General features: G+C 42.0%; 1 protein-coding gene across 5 annotated transcripts in view; it reads right to left on the bottom strand.

Moving 5' to 3' along the window:
• Positions 1 to 24,787, bottom strand: part of PAM (peptidylglycine alpha-amidating monooxygenase) — a 290,095-nt gene that overhangs the window by 44,360 nt on the left and 220,948 nt on the right. For all 5 annotated transcript variants that reach the window (XM_040342875.1, XM_040342893.1, XM_040342903.1 and 2 more), the window contains 2 exons: positions 21,083 to 21,212; positions 8,268 to 8,384 (listed from right to left, as the gene is read on the bottom strand). In XM_040342875.1, coding sequence (XP_040198809.1) covers positions 8,268 to 8,384; positions 21,083 to 21,212 — 247 coding nt within the window. The remainder of the gene's footprint in view (positions 1 to 8,267; positions 8,385 to 21,082; positions 21,213 to 24,787) is intronic.

The following is a 24,787-nucleotide window of genomic DNA, read 5'->3' as shown; positions in this document are numbered from 1 at the left end:
ACTTACATGCTGTTACATGCTGTTTTTGTACTATTTCTGTACTGTTTTGACGCTGGACTCAATCAATCTGCTCTTGCTTGTATGTACTTACTCCCGTTCCTCCTGTATTGTGCTACTGGTTGCACCCAGTACTGGAAACGATTGTATGTCGTGTCAAATTCTTAATAAAATTGTTTTAAAAAAACAAAAAAAACAATTTGAACAGGATCACACCCAATCCAATCCTTAATCAGGACCCTGGTGCATCAATCGGAATTCTTATATAAAAGCAATAAATCAATGACATTAGTTGTCGTGTAAGAGGCTCCTCTATTTTCTTACCAAGGCTAGCCATACACAATTTGATTTTATGGCTAATGAAAGAACCTGGCACTGCCAGCTAATGTATTAAAAAAGCTGCAGCAGCAGCCAAGGCTGACTGAATACCTGTCCAGTGACTGTATATATCAGGATTCTTTCACCGATTGGTTAATCATGTTCCACCCGGCTCAGTCATTTGTAATCAACTTTTTCAGGCAGAGCGGTGGCATCAGGGCCACCCACAGTTTGAATTTTGGCAGATTCAGCAGGAATTGGCTAATATTTGAGCAGTGTATGACTAGCTTAAAGGAGTTGTAAAGGAATTTTTTTTTTTTTTGCTGAAATGACTGTTTACAGGGTATAGAGACATAATAGTTAACTGATTCCTTTTAAAATTTATTAAAAATAGATAAAAATCAATCATATAATGTACCTACAGTTTCGTTTTTGCATGTTATCCTGCCTCTGTGCTAGACAGAGCAATAGAGCAGTGATGGTTTGGAAAATGAAACTAGAATCTCCCAGGACTGTGGTCATCAGAAAAACAGACAACCAAGAAGTGTTCAGAACAGAGAATGATTACAGCAACATCAGAGCAAAAACGAACAATGAGGACATGAAACCAGGACTGCAGTAAGGTAAAGGAAGCTATTTATCTAAAAAAATGTTTTCCTTTAGTGACCCTTTAAACTCTATTCTTGTATATATTTATAACTCAAAAAGGACCTACTATTGCTCTCACCCTCCCTCTCACCCTCCTTGATTTCCTGTTAAAGGGTGGTTATGTTGGTTCTCACATGGTCCCACTGTATGTTGAACCGTAGCCAGCCTTCTCTTATCGGCTCCTGAGATGGATTAAGGGCTATGGGATTTTCAGAGCACATGACCGCAACTAACGCACACTGCTCGTGCCAAACAAATGAAATGATGGCTAAAAGGAGAAGTTCAGGAGCTCACAGAGGACATTGCAAGGAAGCAGAAAAACACAGGGAGAAAATGTATTTTGAAAAATAAAGTGAGGAAAAAAAGTATTTGATCCTCTGCTGATTTTGTACGTTTGCCCACTGACAAAAATGATTAGTCTATACATTTTAATGGTAGGTTTACTTTAACAGTGAGAGAGAGAACAAAAAATAAATAAAAAATAAGTATTTGACTCCTTCGTAAAACATGACTTAGTATTCGGTGACAAAACCCATGTTGACAAACACAGAGTTCAGAAACTTCTTGTAGTTGGCCATCAGGTTTGCACAGATCTCAGGAGGGATTTTGTCCCACTCCTCTCTGCATATCCTGTCCAAGTTATTAAGGCTTTGAGGCAGACGTTTCATAACTCGAACCTTCAGCTCCCTTCACATATTTTCTATGGGATTAAGGTCTGGAGATTGGCTAGGCCACTCCAGGACCTTAATGTGCTTCTTCTTAAGCCACTACTTTGCTGCCTTGGCCGTGTGTTTCGGGCCATTGTCATGCTGGCATACCCATTTTCAATGCCCTGGCTGAGGGAAGGAGGTTCTCCTCCAAGATTTGACAGTACATGGCCCCGCCCATCGTCCCTTTGATGGGGTGAAGTTGTCCTGTCCCCTTAGCAGAAAAACACCCCCAAAGGATAATGTTTCCACCTCCATGTTTGACGGTGGGGTTGGTGTTCTTGGGATCATAGGCAGCATTCCTCCTCCTCCAAACATTGTCGAGTTGAGTTGATGCCAAAGAGCTCAATTTTGGTCTCATCTGACCACAACACTTTCACCCAGTTGTCCTCCGAATCATTCAGATGTTCATTAGCAAACTTCAGACGGGCCTATACATGTGCTTTCTTGAGCAGGGGGACCTTGCAGCGCTGCAGGATTTCAGTCCTTCACGACGTAGTGTGTTGCCAATTGTTTTCTTGGTGACTATGGTCCCAGTTGCCTTGAGATCATTGACAAGGTTCTCTTGCGTAGTTCTGGGCTGTTTTCTCACCATTCTCATGATCATTGAAACGCCACGAGGTGAGATCTTGCATGAAGTCCCAGACCAGGGGGATGGACAGTTATTTTGCGTTTCTTCCATTTGCGAATAAATCGCACAAACTGTTGTCACCCTCTCACTAAGCTGCTTGGCGATTGGTCTTGTAGCACATTCCAGCCTTGTGTGGGTCTACAGTCTTGTCCCTGACATTCTTGGATAGCTCTTTGGTCTTGGCCATGGTGGAGAGAATCTGATCGATTGCTTCTGTGGACAGGTGTCTTTTACAAAAGTAACAAGCTGAGATTAGTAGCACTCCTTTAAGCACTCCTGTATAGAAGACACATGGGAGCCAAAATCTTGCTAATTGATAGGGGATCAAATACTTATTTCACTCATTGATAGGGGATCAAATACTTATTTCACTCATTGATAGGGGATCAAATACTTATTTCACTCATTAAAATACAATTCAATTTATAACTTTTTTGAAGTGCATTTTTCTAGATATTTTTGTTATTCTGTCTCTCACTGTTAAAATAAACCTACCATTAAAATTATAGACTAATATAGCTAGACTCACAAAGAGTTAAGCCGCTAGGGGCGTGAACGCTGATTTACGCCTAGAATGCGTAAATCAGCGAGATACGCCCATTCACAAACGTACGCTTGCCCGTCGCAGTAAAGATACGCCGTTTATGTAAGGCGTTTTCAGGCGTAAAGTTAGTCGAACAAATAGCTGGCCTAGCCAATGTTAAAGCGGGGGTTCACCCTTAGAGGGCACTTTTCCCCCTTAGATTCCTGCTCGTTATTACTAGGGGAATCGGCTATTTATTTAAAAATAGGTGCAGTACTTACCCGTTTACGAGACGCATCCTCTCCGTCGCTTCCGGGTATGGGCTTCGGGAATGGGCGTTCCTTCTTGATTGACAGGTTTCCGAGAGGCTTCCGACGGTCGCATCCATCGCGTCACGATTTTCCGAAAGAAGCCGAACGTCGGTGCGCAGGCGCAGTATAGAGCCGCACCGACGTTCGGCTTCTTTCGGCTACGAGTGACGCGATGGATGCGACCGTCGGAAGCCTCTCGGAAGACTGTCAATCAAGAAGGAACGCCCGCTCCCGAAGACCATACCCGGAAGCGACGGAAGAAGATGCAGCTCGAAAACGGGTAAGTACTGCACCTATTTTAATACAAATAGCCGATTCCCCTAGACCGAACGAGCAGGAATCTAGGGGAAGAAAAAAATTTTTTTTAGAAATGGGTGAACTCCCGCTTTAAGTATGAACGTCGTTCCCGCGTCGAATTTTGAAAATTTTACGGCGTTTGCGTAAGTCATCCGTGAATGGGGCTGGACGTAATTTACGTTCACGTCGAAACCAATAAGTCCTTGCGCCGTACTTTGGAGCAATGCACACTGGGATATGTCCACGGACGGCGCATGCGCCGTTCGTTAAAAACATCAATCACGTCGGGTCATGGTTTATTTACATAAAACACGCCCACCTCTTCACAATTTGAATTAGGCGCGTTTACGCCGGCCCATTTACGCTATGCCGCCGTAACTTAGGAGGCAAGTGCTTTGTGAATACAGAACTTGCCTCTCTGACTTACGGCAGCGTAGCGTAAATAGTTTCTTTGTTAGTGAGCAAACGTACAAAATCAGCAGGGGATCAAATACTTGTTTTTCCCTCACTGTAGACTACGGCTCATTAAGCAGTAATTGTGTATGAATTCTTTTTTGAGAATAAGGATACTGTTTAGTGTCACTTTAAGATATTGCTCACAGGCATAGAAGGACCTACAGGGTAACATTGCAGTTTATACTTGCAGTGCATCTAAAACCAAAACCAATGTGAAATATATTGTAGCTTTCCAGATGTGGTGGCTGCTTTAGTTTTCTTTGCTCAGGTATTCTTTCTATATTTTCACCTGGTGATTATGCCAGTAACATACTTCCCATCTTAGCCCTGGTTCACACTGCCGGGACTTGTCATGCGACTTGAGAGCTCAAAGTCGCATGACAAGTTGCAACCCATTAACCATGGAACCGGTCTAATCATTGCGACTCAAGTCGCTCTAAGAAAAAAGGCTCTTGCACTACTTTTGGTGTGACTTTAATATGACTTGCATTGACTTCTGTTAATGCGTATGCAAGCCGTGATGAAGTCACGCAAAGATGACGACTTTGAAGTCGTGGCACTGTGAACCCAGGCCAAGGGTGACAACACTCACTTACTGTACTTTGTCTATGAAGAAGAAGTGTTGGCACCCTAGGCTGCGCTCCTGATTTGCACTCTTAAATCCTCCTCTTCAATTCATAGAGAGGAGGGGTTTTGTAGCTCATGGAAAATAGTTGGGAAAGCCGACAACACTGCTTGCGATTTCAGTTCGGAGCACAGGAAGTAACAAGAATGCAAGATTTCTGGCAAAATCAAAGGGGATTTCTGTATTTGCAGAAAATGTACCTAGCCTGAGAAGAAAAGGCACATTTTATGCAAGATATTTTACATAGTGTAGTGCACTTTAGCTATAAAATAACGTAATCTGGCTGAAAAGTGTTAATGGCAAGGAAAGGGGTTAATATACAAAATGCAACCGCATCAATGGTATAAACAATTACATTGCTCCGAAATTCCTCTGCATATCAATAATTAGTCCTCATTAGATTCAGCACCAGGGTTCCAATGTAAATCAATGTTATAATGTCACAGCCTTTTAATTAAAGTGCCATTCAATAAGGCAACTGTGTTGGGAATATTCATTAAAAGGAAAACCAACACAGAACTGCATAAGAAAAGCATATGCATAACTCAGCCCCATGGATCTAGGCATACAGCCCCTGCTAATCCCCAGCTAAACAACGTTCCAACATTGAATTTTTATTTAGGGTTGTACAGCTTTCTTAATATTTTTTATACTATTGTATAAAAATGATTGTTTATTTTAAATGGACATATAAAAGACTCCTTAACAATTATGCAGCAAGAAATTATGATGGGTAAAATGTAACCCATATCAACCAATCGAATATTCATTTACTAAAGCCTGAATCTGAAAAGGGACATGCTAATTGGTTAATAAGAGTTTTTGCTTATTGGGCTAATGAATAAATCTGCTAATGTTTGTTACACAAAGCAGTATACAGTATATGGTATCAAACGTGGATGCTAGCTCATATTAAAACAGTAAGGCTTTGTTCAAAGCATCTGCTTTGAACTGCGCTAATCTGCCCAAATCAATGCACAGGCTCAACACTAGGGCACATAAGAATTGTTTTCTATTCTGTTGTGAGGTGCGGTGTGCTGCATAAAAACCTTTAAGGGCCCTTTCACACGGAGCGGATCCGTATTGATCCGCCCCGTGTGTGTCCGTCGGCTCAGCGGGGATCATCCGTAAATCCCCGCTGAGCTGTCGGCAGACAGGGCGGTCCCCACATACTGTGCAGAGACCGCCCTGTCTTTCCTCCGCTCTCCCCTATGGGGGATCGGATGAATACGGACCGTGTGTCCGTATTCATCCGATCCGTTCCACCAGACGGAAGAAAAATAGGGTTTTCTTCCGTCTGAAAAAGCGGATCTTTGCGGAGGTGGATCTTTACGGACGTTAGCGGATGCATCATCCGCTAACGTCCACAATCCCATAGGGATACATTACAAGTCCGTAAACGGACTTGTAAAAAACGGACCGTTTGTCCGTACGTGTGAAAGGGCCCTAACAAAATGTAAAAAAAAAAAAAAAAGTATACAGTGCCATATGTTGTAACATTGTGTGACATCATGGCTCATCGCCCCAGCACAACGCAATCAGCCTGCAGTGTCTTAACGTTTGGGCTGGTATGAATAAGCTCTGATGCCGCATACACAACCGTTTTTCGGGTTCTAAAAAATTACATTTTTAAGGGTCTAGAAAAAAAACAATTTTTTTTCAACCCGATCATTAAAGCGGCCTTGCCTAAACACGATCGTGAAAAAAAAAATGCTCTAGCAAAGTGCAGTGACGTACAACACGTACGACGGCACTATAAAGGGGAAGTTCCAATGCGGATGACACCACCCTTTGGGCTGCTTTAGCTGATTTTGTGTTAGTAAAAGACGATTTGCGTTTTTCTGTCTGTTACAGCGTGATGAATGTGCTTACTCCATTACGAATGGTACTTTTACCAGAACGCTCACGTCTCATAACTTTCTTCTGAGCATGCACGGATTTTTCACGTTGTTAAAGACCACACACGACCATTTTTTACAACCTTAAAAACGTTGTGAAAAAATAGAGCATGTTCGAAAAAAAAATTGGACATTTTTTAGAACCCGAAAAATGCTCTGTAGCCCACACACACGATAGTTTTGAATGACATTAAAAAAACGTAATTTTTTAGAACCCGAAAAATGGTCGTGTGTACGCGGCATGAGAGGTCATTAAACAGCTGTTCAACCTAACAGAATTTTTAATAATATTCCTAGAAAAATTTTAAGACCGGAAATCTAATTTAAAAAGGTATTTATAGGTATTCATTGGATAGTAAAATTTTAAAACAAGAACAAAAAGCAGGCACCGAATACCTGCTAATACATTTCAACCATCTCTCAAGCACATCGGGACCAGTGATGGGCTCTTGTGTGTTGGATTAGCATCCAAACCCACCTGTACTGAGCCAATCACGTGCCCGGCACATATACTGTATATATGCCCCTCGTATTTGTGCTGCTGCGCAGCAAGGAATGCCTCACCTGCAGATGATTAGGCCAGTAAAAAAGATTTTCCTGGAGGGCTCGCACACACTGTTTTGCATACTAGTCCAACACATCCAAGCTCATCACTTAGACCCCTTTCACACTGAGGGCGTATTGCAGGCGCTATAGCTTTAAAAATAGCGCCTGCAATGTGCCCTAAATGTGCTGCTCTATTGTCTCCAGTGTGAAAGCCCGAGGGCTTTCACACTGGAACGTTGTGCTAGCAGGACGGTAAAAAAAAGTCCTGCCAGCCGCATCTTTGGAGCGGTGTGTATACCGCTCCCTCCACTGCTCCTGCCTATTAAAATCAATGGGACAGCGCGGCTATAAGGGCGGTTTTAACCCTTTCTTGGCTGCTAGCGGGTTAAATTCGCCCCGTTAATGCCCGAAATGCCCGCAAATCCACCCATATCGTCGGCGGTAAAAATGGCGGCATTTTACCGCTGACGCTGTATAGTTTGAAAGGGGTCTAAAACGGGCACCTAAAATTGAGGGTGCTCTGACACGGAGAGGGAAACATCAATGGCTTACCCACTACCCTCCACTTCTCCTGTTTGGCATTTTAAGAAGTTCACCTTTGGGGAAAAATAATCCATGCAGATACACTATATTACCAAAAGTATTGGGACACCTGCTCAGGGAGCTGAGAGAACCAAGCCATCGGTGCATCGGTGGTGTTCGATCGCTCGGTTCTCAGTGCAGCGGCGCCGGAGGACAGATGCAGCATCCACCTAGGTAAGTATGATTCTGGAAAAAATAAACAAACCAACCATACTTCTCTTATAAAAAGAGGAGCTCTGCCAGTCTGCAGATTAGCACAGATAACACTAAACTCCTGTGAATCATTATTATAAAACTAAAGCGTTGGAAGCTGTGTTTCGGGAGCTCTGTCTTTTGTTAATACTTGGATGCTGCAACAGGGAGCCTTCTCCTAAAATGTATTGTGCAGGAACAGGCCTGATAAAATGAGTGTAAGACTCCCAAAACCCATTGGCTTCTAGTGCTTAGTTGTTTCTCATTTAAAGGTGACAGGCAGCCCAGTATAGTAACTAGATAGAGGAAGCCTGCCATCAACTCTCCTTCTTCGGGTCTGTAATTGCATATTACAGCACGCCCTAAAGGATGATTATTCCATGCAGAAAAAAATGTAAGGATATTTATTTTATTTTATAAACTGAATATTTGAAGTGAAACCCTCATGAGAGAACATTATAAACAGATAGCGTGTGTGGCTTTGCGAATCAACTGCATATTAATATAATCATTTAACACAAAGCTACTAAACTTACAGATTTTTGCCTGTGGACCGTAGAATTGTGGAACTGTTGGGACTGACAGTGAGTATAGTACTTTCCTCAATGGCTCCTATTCCTCTTGCTTGATAAACAAAGTTCCTGTCAAATGAACTGTTAAGAAACACAAATAAAAATAGAATATTGGTGATTTTTACATTCATGTAAGAACATAATAAAGCAGTAATATTGCAAAATCTACATCAAACTTTAATTTCACATACAATTCATGGCGATTGTCCCATCAGAACTATACAGGTTAGGGTCAATTTAAAAGTATAACTGAAGGCAAACTTTTTTTGTTGTTTTGGATAAAGTGGGCAGAGATTAGAACCACCTGTCAGGGTTTTATTGCTGAAACATAAAAAGAGGCAAGGAGGGCGCACCCACCTACCTTGTGCATTACCAACGATAACATTTATTTAAAAATAACAGCTGTAGTCATACTCACAAACGTACGTGTTAAAAAGGCTTGTCGGTACACCCGCAAATGAAACCGTGTCTCTAGACACCTGCAAACTGGACTGGATATTGGAGGGGACCAGATGTCATCGCTAACGCGTTTCGAAGGAGGATCCTCTTCCTCAGAGTCAAAGAATTCACCGCTTTGGCAATGAGAAAGAGGGTTCTCCCTCGAAACACGTTAGCCGTTTGCGATGCCATCTGGCTCTCCTCCAATATCAAGTCCAATTTGCAGGTGTCTAGAGAAATGGTTCCATTTGCTGGTGTACTGAAAAGCCTTTTTAACACGTACGTTTGTATGGCTACAGCTGTTACAGTTTTTAATAAATATTATCGTTGGTAATGCACAAGGTCGGTGCGCCCTCCTTTCCTCTTTTTATGTTTCAGTTCTAAGGATACCCATTGTTCTGAGGAGGGCGGCAAGACCACTGGCATTCCACCTTTTATCCAGAGGGTTGGCTGCACCACCTACCTACTGTATAGTCTAAGCACCGAAGAGCAGGAGATTGTGTTGTGAGGTTTTTATTGCTGTCTGTGCATCAGGGAGGTTTACTCTCTATTTGTCGTTGTCACTGAAAGTAAAAGAAAATCCCAAATGTTGGGTTGTCCCTAGAATAGTAATAAAGAGGATGCCCTTACTTTGAAGGGATTTCCTTTCACTCTTTTTTCAGGGCTTTGGGACACAAGGAAAGAAAGGAAAGCAAGGGGAGAAGAAAGAAAAAGTGTGTATTGTGCATCGTGGAGCACGGTATTATTATTTATATAATGCTAATAGTTTGCAAAGCGCTTTACAACATAAAGGGAGATAGTACAGTTGCAATACAATAAAATACAAGAGGGTTAAGGGCCCTGCTCATAAGAGCTTACAATCTAATAGGGAGGAGCAAGTGATATAAAAGGCAATAACAGAGGGATGAGCTGAAAGTTCAGTTTTGAGAAAAATAGGTCATGTTTGATCTTGACTGCATTTTGATGTGTTAGCAGCCCATGCAATATGTATGGTCTGACCCCACACTTGCAACACAATGCAATTTGAGCCAAGTTCTGTAACACATCATTACACTGCAATAAAGTGTAAATGTGCGCCTATATATTCCCATTGTGAAGTTTGACAGATTTCCAAAAAACATATTTTACATATGAACACTAGAGGGCAGACAAGTCAAAATAATAAAAGTAAGCTAGCAATATATACACATGCCACTGAAAGTAACAATCCTGTACCGAAAGTAATAGGCAGCCGCTCCGGCTGACCTCCTGGTTGTCTGTTGATTCACTGACTCAAACAAGTATGTAGATCAGGAATTCGGACTTCACTGGATACATTATTGTTGTAGTATTGAAGTCAAAGCAACTTGCATTTTCAGAAGTGGATCAGCAATGGCAGCCTACATACATTTATCATCAGTACAGGTTTCCTTTAAGGGAAATTTGTCACTTAGGAACCACATACTAGTTCTGGCGCAGTGAAGCTGAATCTGGTCCGCTCCACTGCAAGTAAGATCATTGCTTGAGTACATAGTGCAGGATATAGAAGTTTTCAGCAAGTGTCATGCTTTGGACAAACAATGATTTCCATGAAGAGACACTAACACACTAACCTTACAGTGTTATCAAAACAGAAGTATAGCCAAAGCATTTTTGGCCTTGCTTCCCTTGTGGGTTACAGGAGAACCCTTTAATTTGCTTTCCCAAGACCCAGAATGAGTCGATATTGGCTATTCCCTGCTACCACCTGACATGGCAGAGCAGCTTCAGGTTCTGGAAGGAACCTGACCATATTATTGGGATCCAAACAGCTGTCTCTGTCTCTCAGCCTGCAGCTGAGAGCCCCAGCTGGTTGTGCCCATCTCCTCACCATCCTGAGAGTCACTGTTCTGTGCTCCGAGCAGACCAAGAACTGAGTGATCAGTGGTCATGTGATTGCTCAGAGCCAATGTGGGGCTGATGCGATAGCATGGAGTAGAGTGTGTAGGTTTTTTTTAATTTTTAATTTTTTAATTTTTCTCATTTTTACCCTCCGTTTTCTAAGCAATTCCAGCAGCTAATTTACTGTACATACTCGAGTATAAGCCGAGTTTTTCAGCACATTTTTTGTGTGCTGAAAATGCCCCCGCGGCTTATACTTAAAGCGGGGGTTCACCCTATTAATAAAAAAAACAATTTTTTTTTTTCCTCTAGCATAAAATGAGGCATAGTAGCGCGAGCTACAGTATGCCTGTCTTTATTTTTTTATCCCCGTACCCACTGTGCAATTGTAGAGACAAGATTACGACTCCCAGTGGGGAATGGGCATTCCTATGGAGAGAGAAGGTGATTGACGGCCGGCTCTGGCACGTCACGCTTCTCCGGAAATAGCCGAAATAGGACTTGGCGCTTCACGGCGCCTGCGCATAGTCTGTGCGCAGGCGCCGTATAGCGCCGTGAAGAGCCGAGACCTGTTCCGGCTGTCTTCGGGGAGCGTGACGTGCCAGAGCCGGCCGTCAATCACCTTCCCTCTCCATAGGAACGCCCATTCCCCGCGGGGAGTCGTAATCTTGTCTCTACGAGTGACCAGTGAGTACGGGGATAAAAAAATAAAGACAGGCATACTGTAGCTCGCGCTACTATGCCTCATTTTATGCTAAAAAGTTGTTATGGAGGGTGAACCACTGCTTTAAGTCACCTTTTTGCCCCTGATCTCCCGGACTTTGGGAACCCAGTGGCCGGCCGTAAAACTTGGCACACATGTATCCCAAATTCCTCTACAAGTGTGCAAAGTTTGTTGTCCGGGGGGCTTACGGCCGGGGAGCACCGATTTTTCAAAGCCGGGCACCCCTTCCATAGACTCCCATGTTAAACGGTAATTTCTCTGGTAAATTTGGGGACCCGGTACCAGCCGGTCGTAGGTCTCCTGGACTCGGCCGTAAAACTTGGCACACATGTATCCCAACTCTTCCTCTACAAGTGTGCAAAGTTTGCAGTCTGGAGGACCTACGGCTGGGGAGCACCAATTTTTCAAAGCCGGGCACCCCTTCCATAGACTCCCATGTTAAACGTCAGTCTAGGCATGGGCACAGTGAGGCATGGGCACAGTGAGGCATGGGCACAGTGAGGCAAAGTGAGGCATGCAGATGGACACCCTAGGCTTATACTCAAGTCAATACGTTTTCCCAGTTTTCTTGTGGTAAAATTAGGTGCCTTGGCTTATATTCGGGTCGGCTTATACTCGAGTATATATGGTAATCACTTACTGAGTTTGCAGCTTCTTCATCTTTCAATCTTAGTCTATGTTCCTGCTTAAGCTGGGGCCCATGACCGCTGCTTCAGGTTTCCTGTTTCAGGGTGGCTCTTTTCTCTTCCAGCATCCTATGGAGCCACCCATGCATGCAGGGCTTAAAGTAGTCTCTCTCTATAATGTGTGCATCAATAGAAACACACAGGGGGGTTATTTACAAAAGGAAAATCCACTTTGCACTACACGTGCAAAGTACACTTGAAATTGCACTGAAAGTGCACTTGGATGTGTAGTCGCTGTAGATCTAAGGGGGACATGAAAGGAACTAAAAAAAAACAGCATTTTAGCTTACACATGATTGGATGATAAAATCAGCAGAGCTTCCCCTCATTTCAGATCTACCCCTCAGATTTACAGCGACTGCACTTTCAAGTGCACTTTGCACTTGTAGTGCAAAGTGGATTTGCCTTTAGTAAATAACCCCCACAGCCTCAAAACCTACGACGACAAGGCACTTTTCCTTCCTAGTTTCTGCAAGCAGTCTGACTGGAGTTTCTGGATCGTATGTGCCAGGAGGCAAAGTGTGAAGAGGTTAAAGTGGAGTTCCACCCATAAATATAACATTACATCAGTAGTTTTAAAAAAATTTCATTAGTCCTTTACGAAAAAAAACATTTTTTTTAGATGCCTTCAAAGTGTTGTTGCTAGGCAGAATAGTTAATCTTCCCACTTCCTGCACCTAGGTGCTTAATGCTTCCTAACCTACACCGCACAGACTCCTGGGAATGTAGTGGGTATAACTTTCCAGGAGTCTGTGCACTCCCCAGTCTCAAAGAATCATGTGACTTGGACAGCACAGGTGCTGAAACCTGATCCGACACTGCTTGTGCAGCACTGAGCATGTGTCGAGATCTGCAAGGCTGAAATCCAGGAAGTCATACAGTCTGGCTTCATGATGCCCACACTTAAGATGGCCCCAGTCAATTTCTGTTTTATAAAGTGTCTAAATGCTGTAACAACCTAACAAAACGGACCTTAGTTTACAGACTAACTTTACTAGAATACATTAAGCTTGTGTATTACAGGGGTATTTATATTTAAAACGTGAAATTGTGGCCGGAACTCCGCTTTAAGTTGACACCTACTACAGATCGCTATGGGAAACAAAACACAGGATTCCCTCACAGCATTCTGGTACAAACAGACCCTTAGTCCAGATACACAGGATTTCATTTGTATCTCAGGAAGGTCCCACCAAAATCTTGCACACAGGCCCGCTGATTTCATATGCCCCTGCCCCAAAAATCGGCAAAAAATATGTCAAAAATCATCTTTTTGTGGGGGTGGGGTCCCTGAATGGCAGTTTGGAAATGTGGTCACCCTATGTGCCATGTCTGGGATCCCTCCGGAAATCACTGTGGTAGGTACCATGAATACAGAGATTGCCACTAGATTCTAGGTCCTGTGTGAGTGGCTGCCTACTGAACACAGGAGGGTGTGCACTCAACACGGGTGCCACTCAGAGAACACTTCTCAGTTACTCAATGAATTCTCTGTGTTCTCTGACTGGACAAGGTGGAGATTGCGACATCACCCTTCGCTTCTCTACCTGGCCCAATCAGAGAACACTTTGCATTCACTGAGGAAATGGAAAGTTTTCCCAGAATGACACCCATTCCGAGCGAGCAACCTCCTGCGTTTACAATGCAGCAGGACAGCCACTCGGCATGGGACCCAGAGGCTTTTGAAGATCACTGGAGTAACGCTGTCTACTACAGTGACTTTCAGCTTTTCAGGATCCCACAGGTATGATATATACATAGTTACTTTGATCCAAGCTAGGCCAATGTAACCATGTACAAACTGCCATACATGGATATTTTTTTTTTCTAAATTTATAACCAGGCAACAAACCACCACCAATGATATGTATATATTTAACATCATCTCTGTTCTTCAAACATCAAAATTATCTTACATTACTATTTCCCAATACAAGCTTGCATTTATTTTACAGGTGTGCAATGAGTATTTCATTATCTAAATTAATGCTTTCATGTATCTCCAACAAATGTTATGATACCTATGAAGGTGATCTCAGAGTCAAATGACATCTTTCAGATTCCCATTTGGTGGCAGCAATGTTCCTTTAGTGCAAGGTACACTAAAGATGTGACCTCTAAAAGGACTGTCAATACATTTTGTAGGAGGTTGTCATTTAGGAAGGAGCAATAGAAATGCTTAAAAGACGCATAATGCTCCAGTAGCAAGACAGAAATGTCTTCACAGATGCCAATTACTGATCTGGCCCTGTTTAAAGCTGAACTTTAGGTAGACAGAAAGAAGGTACCAATCAATACACCGATGTGCTCATTTTAAAATCACTAAATGCATTTTTCAATTCCTGCATTTGACTTTGTAGCAGTCTCTTCATAACAGAACGTTAGAGTGGGAGATGAGGATTTAGCACAAATAAACCAATCAGATGTACACAGTCTGCTGCTGCTCTTTTATAGCCAGATTCAGGTACGTAACTCTGAATCAACGCCGGCGTTAATTTAAGCGTATTCTGGAAACCAGATACGTTTAAATTAGGCTAAGATACGAGCGGCGTAAGTCTCCTACGTCATCGTATCTTAGGGTGCAATTTTCCCGCTGGCCGCTAGGTGGCGCTTCCTTTGAGTTCGGCGTAGAATATGTAAATGACTAGAAACGCCGATTCACAAACGTACGTGCGCCCGGCGCATTTGTTTACATATGGCTTTTTCCGGCGTAAAGTTATTCCAACAAATAGCTGGCCTAGCCAATGTTAAGTATGGCCGTCGGTCCCGCGTCGAAATTTGAAAATTTTACCTCGTTTGTGCAAGTCTGTGAATGGGGCTGGACGTAATTTACGTTCACGTCGAAACCAATACGTCCTTTCGGCGTACTTTGGAGCAATGCACACTGGGATATGTACACGGATGGTGCATGCGCCGTTCGTAAAAAACGTCAATCACGTCGGGTCACCAATCATTTACATAAAACACGCCCCCTCATCCTCATTTGAATTAGGCGTGCTGACGCCGGCCCCATTTACGCTACACTGCTGTAACTTAGGAGGCAAGTCACTTGCCTCTCTGATTTACGGCGGCGTAGCGTAAATACGATACGCTGCCTCAAGGATGCGCCCGGCTACCTGAATCCAGCTATTAGTATCCAATCACAGGCTAGAAAGAAGAGCGAAACTGTCCGAAAAAAATAATCTGTCTGGCCTGTGAAAATATCAGGACTGGATGGAAAAATACAAATCCTGTGGCCTGAAAAACAGCCATCATACAGAGTATTTATTACAGTACATGTAACCAGGCATTAAGCTTTAAAGCACATACATATTTTCAAGCTTTAACCAGTATCTAGAGTTTCAGCCCATCAATCCTGCAGAGACCACGGTTATTTAAGTACATTCTGATGATCTCATTACATCCGTATATTAAATCTCCTGAGGACTGATCTCTCCCAATTTCACTTCCATTCTTCTAAAACTATTCTTAATATTACATGTACCACATGTACCCACCGATTCCTGCTAATACCTTGACCTGTCAGCCATCTTATTATAGTGGTCCTATTATCTTATCTCTTTGTTCCATCCAGATAAAAGACCCCAAGACTTGGCAAAGTTCATTCATTTTACTAGTCTTACCCCTCCCTTCTGTGCCACAAGGATCAGCACTTGGTCCCCACTCAATGTATACAGCAGCCTTGGGGAAATTAAACTGTAGCGACCACTTCAATTATCCTCTGTACATTAATGGCACGCTAATGTACATTTCTGCAGGTGAACTCATGCCCTCTCTGCTGACTAAGGCCTCTTACACAAGGGCATTTACAGCTGCATAAAGACAGATTTTAAACTGTGGAAAACACATTGCACAATAAAATATGTGGCGACATATGGTGCCATTTCCAAGTTTATTTACTTCCTCACTACTCAACACCATGTTTTATACCTGTATTTCTATTTTTTCCAGTTTGAATGCAAGTAAATGCAATGAGCCAAATGTATTTAAGAACAAAACTACAAAAAAACAACAAAAAAAACATCTTATAAATGTAAACTCTATACAACCATTTTCACCTACAGGTAAGCCCATATTAAGGCTTACCTGTAGGTGCTGGAAATATCTCCTAAACCAGTACGGTTTAGGAGATATTTACAATATATCTGTGCGCCCATGTCTTCTGCGCATGTGCACTTTATAAAGGGCGCAATGGTGCCGTTTCTAAAGGGGTCATGCCGTGACTGACGGCTCCCACGTGCATGCGCAGGAGTGACATCACGCGACACCGACCAGTCACGGAGCCAGAGTCTGCGGCCCCGGAAGAGAACTGAAGATGGACGTTTACACCCAGTAGAGACAGCGGTGACATCGCAGGCTTCATTTTCAGGCAAGCGACATTTGCCAAAATGTATAAAGAAAAAAAAAAAAATATGTATGTTTTTTTTTAATATCATTTTTATTAGATAGGTTTTAAAGCAGAAAGTGAATAGTTATAATCTTATTAACATTTTTAATGTTGGTTATATATATATATATATATATATATATATATATATATATATATATATATATATATATATATATATATATATATATATATATATATATATATATGGGGGTATGAATACATGCACCATGTAAGGGCCACATACACACTGCACTAACACAGCCGCTGCTCCCAATGTGGCATCTGTGCAGGTGTGGGTACACAACCCTGAATTCACTCAGGCTATGACTGGGGCCATGCACCCCCATGGATGTCACATTGAGAGAAGTGGCTGTGTCCATGAAGTTGCTGCATCCCAGGGAATGGATGCATGGAACACCTATGAATCCCTGTGTGGGTACACAAGGCCCTCACATGAGGCACAGATTCATATGCCCAATGGGAACAAGGCTTTAGGATAATACTAAAGTAATAAACAACCACCTTCTACAATCTTTCTCTATTAACCTCCCTGGCGGTATGATTCTGTCAGAAAAAACATGCTAAAAGCGGTACCATTATTTGCAAGGAAATTTGGCGTTTTATATTGTAGGTCTGTAATTTTTAGAAATAACTCACTTAAATCTGACCAAACAAGCTTCTAATAGGCATCCCGGGTATGACATTTTTTTACAAACAAAATTATAAATTATAATATAATAAATAATTATAAATAATTATAACAAATAATAATATAATTATAATAAAAATTATTCAATAATGTAATCAAATCAAAATCACTGAAATTTGCTCAGTTGCAGAATTGTTGCTGTCATTATTTTTTTTTTTTTATGACGAATTTCCCCACAAATCGCTATCGCACAATTCTGCAAGTGATTATAATTTATTATCGCTGTTTTTTAGCTGATCTAAAACTATTTTTGACATAAAGGGACACTTTTGGTTGCTATGGACAATCTACAGTTTGCAGGGAGAAAGAAACGTTTTTATTATATAAAATGACATGCATGACACAGGACAGACCACTAGGGACAGGGGGGGTGTGTTTTTTTTACATACAGTACTGTAATCTATAAGATTACAGTATACTGTATGTAAGGTGTTTGTTTACTTTTTTGAATTTGGCGCCGTTCTCCGTCCCCGTGCGTCGTAACGTCGCAGGGAACGGAGATCGGCGGCACAGGAGGACGCTGTGTGAATCGAGCGAGGACCCACTCGCTCACACAGCGCGGTGGCATCGCTGGATCCAGGGACAAGGTAAGTAACTTGTGCCTGTGGATCTAGCGAGGCAAGCCCGAGTCTGACACGGGGTTTCCGCTCGCAGCAGGAAAATCTAACCCCGTGTCAGACTCGGGAAGACCGCCAGGCAGGTTAATGGTTTCCCTCCTCATTTTATGTAAGGTGTAAAATCAAACAGATGTAGTATATCTCTGCACATTTCCTCATTTGTCACTTAAATAATGCTGCAAATACATAAAAATATTTATTTATCCTGCCTTAAAGCGTTTAACCCCCCAAAAAATAATAAATGGATCCTGCTCCTTTAAAGCATGTTATATGACACTGTGCTTGTCCTGTGTCATTTGGCCCCCTGTAACACCTAAAACATCTGGCTGATCCTGCCAGTTTCTACCCACCCCTCTGTAAACTGACCATGCTGTATTATTGCTGCTGAGCCTGACACTGTGGTCAGTTTATGTGTCTCCATCATTAGTGGCCTGCTATCTGCTCCTGTGTTCTCCACCCTCTGTCTGTCTGCTCGCGACAGTGCCGCCCCTCCTGCTGCTTGCATAACACTAACCTGTATACACCATCAGCACTCTGTTAATGATTTATAAATATAAATGCTGTAAACACCTCATTTAAGAGGTGTCACATGACCAGCCAGCTCTCTCCTCCTCACCTCCAGACTGAAGTCAGCAGGGGAATCTTAGCCCCTCTCACTGCATCTGTCACCAGAGGAAAGGAGAAAGCTGGCCAGTCATGTGAACGCAATCTTGGGTGTGAAAATAGGTATTTGCAGCATTTATTTTTATAAATCACACACAGAGGGGGACACTGCAATAGGAAGCAGTACTGTTGGTGTATACAGGTTAGCGTGGCTCATCAACCACTTTAAATCCTGTGAGGGTCTATTATCCTGTGTTCTCTGCTTGTACTGCGCCAATTTTCCAGGCAGTGTTTACAGCCATTTTTGATTTTTGATAGAGTAGGGAAAGGTTATAGCTCCTGTTTGTTTTTGTCTGTGTCCCATTTGGGAGATTTACATTCACTTGTGAGAGCAAATCCCTGCAAATTAAAGGGGTTGTAAAGGTGCATGTTTTTTCACCTTAATGCATTAGCGCCCCCCCGCGCCCTCATTTACTTACCTGACCCCTTTGAAAGTCCCACACCGTGAATGCGCTGGCTTCTTGGCTCATTCATTGGTTGATTGAAAGCAGCGAAGCCATTGGTTTGCGCTGCTGTCAATCATATCCAATAACGCGGCACACCGGGGCGGGGCCGAGTGATACAATAAGCGGCTATAGCCGCCGGCTGTATCTTGGGAGCATGCCCGCAAGAACTTACCACCATGCGAGAGAGCTCACATGAAGGTGGAAAGTTCTTGTGGGGGGAGCCGAGACAGCCGCCGAGGGACCCCAGAAGACCAGGTTTGGGGGCCACTCTGTGCAAAACTAGCTGCACAGTGGAGGTAAGTATAACATGTTTGTTATTTTAAAAAAATAAAAATTCTCTTTAGTGTTTCTTTATCGGAATACCTTGAGTCCCTCTCAGGGTCACTAGAACTAGTGCCCCAATTTAAAAATTCCCCCTCTATTACTTTTCTGGGGACAATCCAAAAATGTGGGATTTGTTGTTTTACTTTTGCTTTCAATGATAAACAGGACAAATAGAGAGGATGACTCTCCCTTAATGGTAGCACAAACAGCAATAAAAAAAACTAATAGGTGGTCTAGGCCCTCTGCTCTCCATCCAAAAAAACTTTTGCCTTTAGTCATACTTCAAAAGATGCATTACAATGCACAAGTGTTGTTGTCTTTGGGCAGGAAGTGTGTTACTGGTAAGAATCTTAAATACATATAAAGGGGAAGAAAAACCTTAAAAGAAATTAAAACCACCCACCATATCTGGTGGTTCACCACTGAAAAGCTGTATAATATAACAATTTTCTTCTAGGGTTTAGATAAACTATTAACAGTCCTCAAAACATTTCTATACTTAGATTCTCTACAGATAACACAAATGCTCTCTCCAACTCCAGGAGAGAGGGAAGCTATGGGTGACCATGTGATTAAAGCCGGCCATACATGGATAGAATAGCAGGGACCGACCACATTTTGATCCATGTATGGGAAGGCTGGTTGTGCACATTGTATTTGGAGGGCAGGGAAGGCTTGCGGCTTTCAGAATACAATAACACAGCGGGATGGATTCCCCCATCCACATTGAATGGGTGGATAATTGTTTTCATTCAACCAGCAATATAACCAATGTATGGGCTTATGGGGGACTTACATGGAGGCAACTACATCTAAACCAGCTGCCTTTTTTTCCCCCCCTACGTTTGTACTTAAATCTGCTCATAGCCACCAGAAACTGCACCATTAAAGTACAATTATTCTCCCATAAAAGAATACTTTGTTTTGTAAAGCCTTGTACGCAACATAGCATTGCATTGTTAATGCAACAAAAAATTCCCCTTTCTATGTTCATGATAAATCCCCCTGTCCTATGCACATTCTGTAGACTCTTTGAATGAACTCTGCATGTTCTAAAGATGTGGCTGGTAATTACTTGAAGTCCAATTCAAGAGTGCTCTGGAAAGTATGACAACACTTCACCTGAATTGAATATGTGTTGTCACCTTGGGAAATAAATGTCTGAGGATACACTTTGCTGGTATGACTTAATTGAGAGCAGGCCAGATTAAAAAGCCTGAACATTTTTAACGTTACAGGAACAAAAACACATTTGGATAAAGTGTTTGGGCGTTGACACTCTTTAGGCTTTTTAGGCTTACTAGTAACATAGATCACACACACTCTCATTTCATAGCCCCCAACTGTCCCTGATTTTGAGGGACTGTCCCCGATTTGGAACGGAGTCCCTCTTTCCTTCTCATGTGTCCCTCATTTTGGTCTGATCTATATAGTTGAATATAAAATGCACTATTTATCTTTCAAAAAGAATTTCACAGTGCTAAACATTTCATCTAATTTCTAAATTGCTGCATTTGTAAATGTCAAAAGCCAATATAAAGGAATAATAGTGGTAAAAAAGAGCCCCTGTGGGTTTAACAATTTTTTGTATAATGCTCCTGTAAGGGGGCATGGTAAGGGGTGTGTCCTATGCCTACCCATCTTTACTAATAGGTGTCAATGGTAACCATCTCAAAAAGTTGAGAGGTATGTCATTTATAGGCATAAAAGAGTCTCCTAAAGATGAAAGATTTTTTTTCAGAAGATGTCAGGGCTATACTTTAACTTATTCACCAGAATGCCATCTGTTCTCGGAGTAAAATGGTGACCTTATCATTTGCCGAACCAGATAGTTTCCTGTCCCAGAATACACGTTAAGGTTATTTGTATACCTTCTATATGCAGTGCCTGTGATAATACATGTGATTTGTAATGGTACTTACTTTTCATCCCATACGTGATTGCCTCTGTGAAATATAACCAAGTTATCGTTGGGGTCCAGTGCCAGCCCTGACACTTGCCCTAGTTTGAGATTCAGTCCTGGCCAATCAGTGACTTCCTCTAAATGTACATCTAAATGGGGGAAAAAGAAGGTGCATAAAAAAAGATCATCTACAAAATGATGGCAGTCTGCGGATTTATCTTGAGTGGGCACAACATGGGAAATTAAAACCACAGATACAGGTGGTTCATGGCACACATAAAACAGACTTGCAAATAAAAATGCATAAGAACTTATGTAGTTGAGAGAACGCGTAGTTAAACAGCAAGCAAACCTTAAAGAACTAGACATTTTTTACTCACAGTTCTGTCCTCCATGAAGGAAAAGTACATGTGGTGCTTTGTCCCATGTTACTAGGTCTTTCTTAAGCCTAGCTATGAGGTTGGACTGTGCCCACCCCATGTACTATAGCTGCCCGACAACATAGCTAGGAAGGAAACAGCTGCTCCATTATGGCCACTTTTCTGGTCTCTGAGCACTTTTCTAAAACAAGCAGCGGCAAGAGCAATGCAAAAGAAGAGGAATTTAAAGGGCTGGTTCACCCATTTCGTAAAAAAAAGCACATGTGTTCTGAAGAAATCTCTTGCTTAATATAAGGTGCATACATGTAGGCCATGTTAGCCCCCAAAGTCTGTCAAAACAACTCCTAATGGCAGTCTCTGCCCCTCCTGTCCTGATCCCAGGATGGTACAGCCATTGGATAATCTCCTCTTATTCCCTTCAGGACCAGGATCAATACAAACCTTAATGCCCAATCACAAGTTTGCAACTTTGACACGTGTTTGTAAAACTATATATGTCATCACTACTAGTGCATTCAGGTGGATTATAGCTTGTTTTTTTTTCAGGACAGATTGGGTTTTCATTTGGTGGTACATGGTAACGCATATCTCCTGATTTTTTTTTATTATGAAGGAGAACTGGCCCAAAATAGTAAAAAAATATATATATATATAATTTTTTTTAAACATGGCTGTATATTTTTATGACATTACTATAACCACTAAAAAATCCTGCAAAATAAATTCTTCTACTCCTAACGATCGTGGTCATACCACATACGTGTGCATTTTACGTATTTTGTACCCTAACAAACAATAGTACGCATTTTGTTTTTTTTCCCTACCAAACACACCGACACTAAAATATAAAACTTTTTTCTTACTTAAAACACGCCGACAATAACACTGCCACAGCTACCGACAGTAACTGACACACTGACACCAATTTAAACCAACGCTGGCAACTACATTAAAGCCTCATACACACGATTGGATTTTCTGCGGACAAAGCGTAGGACTTTTGTCCGAAGGGCATTGGCCAGGAACTTGGATTGCATACAAACGGCATAGAATTATCAGCCAACAAACGAAAAAAAAGAAATGTTTTTTCAGCTCTTTAGCGCCATCCTTTGGGCAACTTCTGCCAATGTTGTGTTATGGTTAGCATTGCTTCTGAGCATGCATGTTTGTACTTTGGAGTTTTGTGAAAGCATGCTATCCCACATTTGTTGGCGGAAAATTCGCCAATTGCCCGATGGAGCATACAAATTACCGGATTTTCTGACAACAGCCTGCCATCACACAATTCCCGTCAGGAAATCCGATCGTGTGTACGGGCCTTTACACTCAATACACATTATAAAGTGCTGACATTTTTATTTTTCTAAACACACCCGTCCTCTAGTGAGGAGAGAAAGTCTGTTTCTCCTCTTCACAAAAGTAAAACAACACAGGGCAGGCTACAGAGTGAATGATCACTGTGATAGCCAATCAGAGGCTATTACAGCAATCATGTGATCAGGGTCCAATTCCCCCCAGGTCCCGATCGTTACTAGAGACCTGGGGCTGTCACCAGAGGTCCCTGTGCTGGGAACGTTTGAGCAAGAGTACTTCCAACACATACACAAGAACACATATGTGCAGTGCCTGGGATTAAAGCCCACTTCCTGGATGCTGCGTATAAGTGTTAGGCGGTCGTGAAGAGGTTAAAGTAGTTGTGAACATACTGTTATAGACACTTTCTAAGGCCTCATGCACACTGGACATATTTAACGCTGCTGTTAGGGGTGTCAGGGTGTTTTTTTCTTTCTTCCTCTAAACACCCCGGCATGTTAGCCTATGTGTTCATGCATACACAGGTGTTTAGAGGCATTTATGGGCAATGCCAACGCGTCCCAGGGAATTTTGGCAGAACACTTTATGCGCGCAAACACATGTAAACATGTCTAAACAGGTGGAATTATTATTCTGCCCAATTAAATTAACGCTCAAGCGCTTGACGTACCTAACACGCATTTCCAAGCATCAGGCTTTTTTTCTGCTAAAATGCTGCTGCTAGTAGGAAAAATAAATATCTAGGAGAGAGGGCCATTGATCTCCATTGTAAAATGGTATGTTAAAAGAAAACAAACTTTCAAATTACATTTGTCAAGTGGTCCAAAATACTGAGAATTTTAATAACAATTTTTGTTTAAAAAAAATCTACTAGTGTACAGTGCACACTCTCTCGTCCTTTAGCAATCATGGCTGAACTCCGTATCGCTGCTACAGGAAGACTGCATTCTCATTCATATTACAACATGGTGGCACTGCAGCACATGCATTTTTGTGCATCAAGGCATATTGCATATTGATTGGGTTGCCAATGCACCTAAACACACAAAAAAAAGTTAAATAGGTCCTGCGTGATTTTTCCACAATCTGCAGATTAATATTGTGGGAGAGTTGTAGCACACTATTGATATGTCTTGGGATGCATTTACCAATGAATGCCAATGCACTGCAACACACAACTGTGCCGTGTTCTAATGTGCATTTGATGTAAATGAGCCCTTAGAGGGGTTGTAAAGGTAAATGTTTTCCTAAATAGCTTCCTTTACCTTAGTGTAGTCCTCCTTCACTTATCTCATCCTTCGATTTTGCTTTTAAATGTCTATTTCTTCTGAGAAATCCTCACTTCCTGTTCTTTTGTCTAACTCCACACAGTAATGCAAGGCATTCTCCCTGGTGTGGAGTGTCGTGCTCGCCCCCTCCCTTGGATTACAGGAGAGTCAGGACGCTCTCTACATTGCAGATAGAGAAAGGAGCTGTGTGTTAGTGGGCGTCCTGACTCTCTTGTTGTCCAAGGGATGCGGAGAGCACAACACTCCACACCAGGGAGAAAGCCTTGCATTACTGTGTGGAGTTACAGGCAGAAAAACAGGAAGTGAGGATTTCTCAGAAGAAATAAGGACATTTAAAAGAAAAATTGAAGGATGAGGTAAGTGAAGGAGGACTGCACTAAGGTGAAGGAAGCCATTTAGGATTTTTTTTTTTTTACCTTTACAACTCCTTTAACCACTTAAGACCCGGACCTTTAGGCAGCTAAAAGGACCTGGCCAGTTTTTGCGATTCGGCATGGCGTCGCTTTAACTGACAATTGTGTGGTCGTGCGACGTGGCTCCCAAATAAAATTGACGTAATTTTTTTCCCACAAATAGAGCTTTCTTTTGGTGGTATTTGATCACCTCTGCGGTTTTTATTTTTTGCGCTATAAACAAAAATAGAGCGACAATTTTGAAAAAATTCAATATTTTTTACTTTTTGCTATAATAAATATCCCCCAAAAATATATAAAAAAAAAATGTCCCTCTGTTTAGGCCGAT

Source organism: Rana temporaria, chromosome 1, assembly GCF_905171775.1.
Source record: "Rana temporaria chromosome 1, aRanTem1.1, whole genome shotgun sequence".
Lineage (NCBI taxonomy): Eukaryota > Metazoa > Chordata > Amphibia > Anura > Ranidae > Rana > Rana temporaria.
Note: the sequence above shows the minus strand (reverse complement) of the source record. Positions and strands in the feature narration are given on the sequence as shown.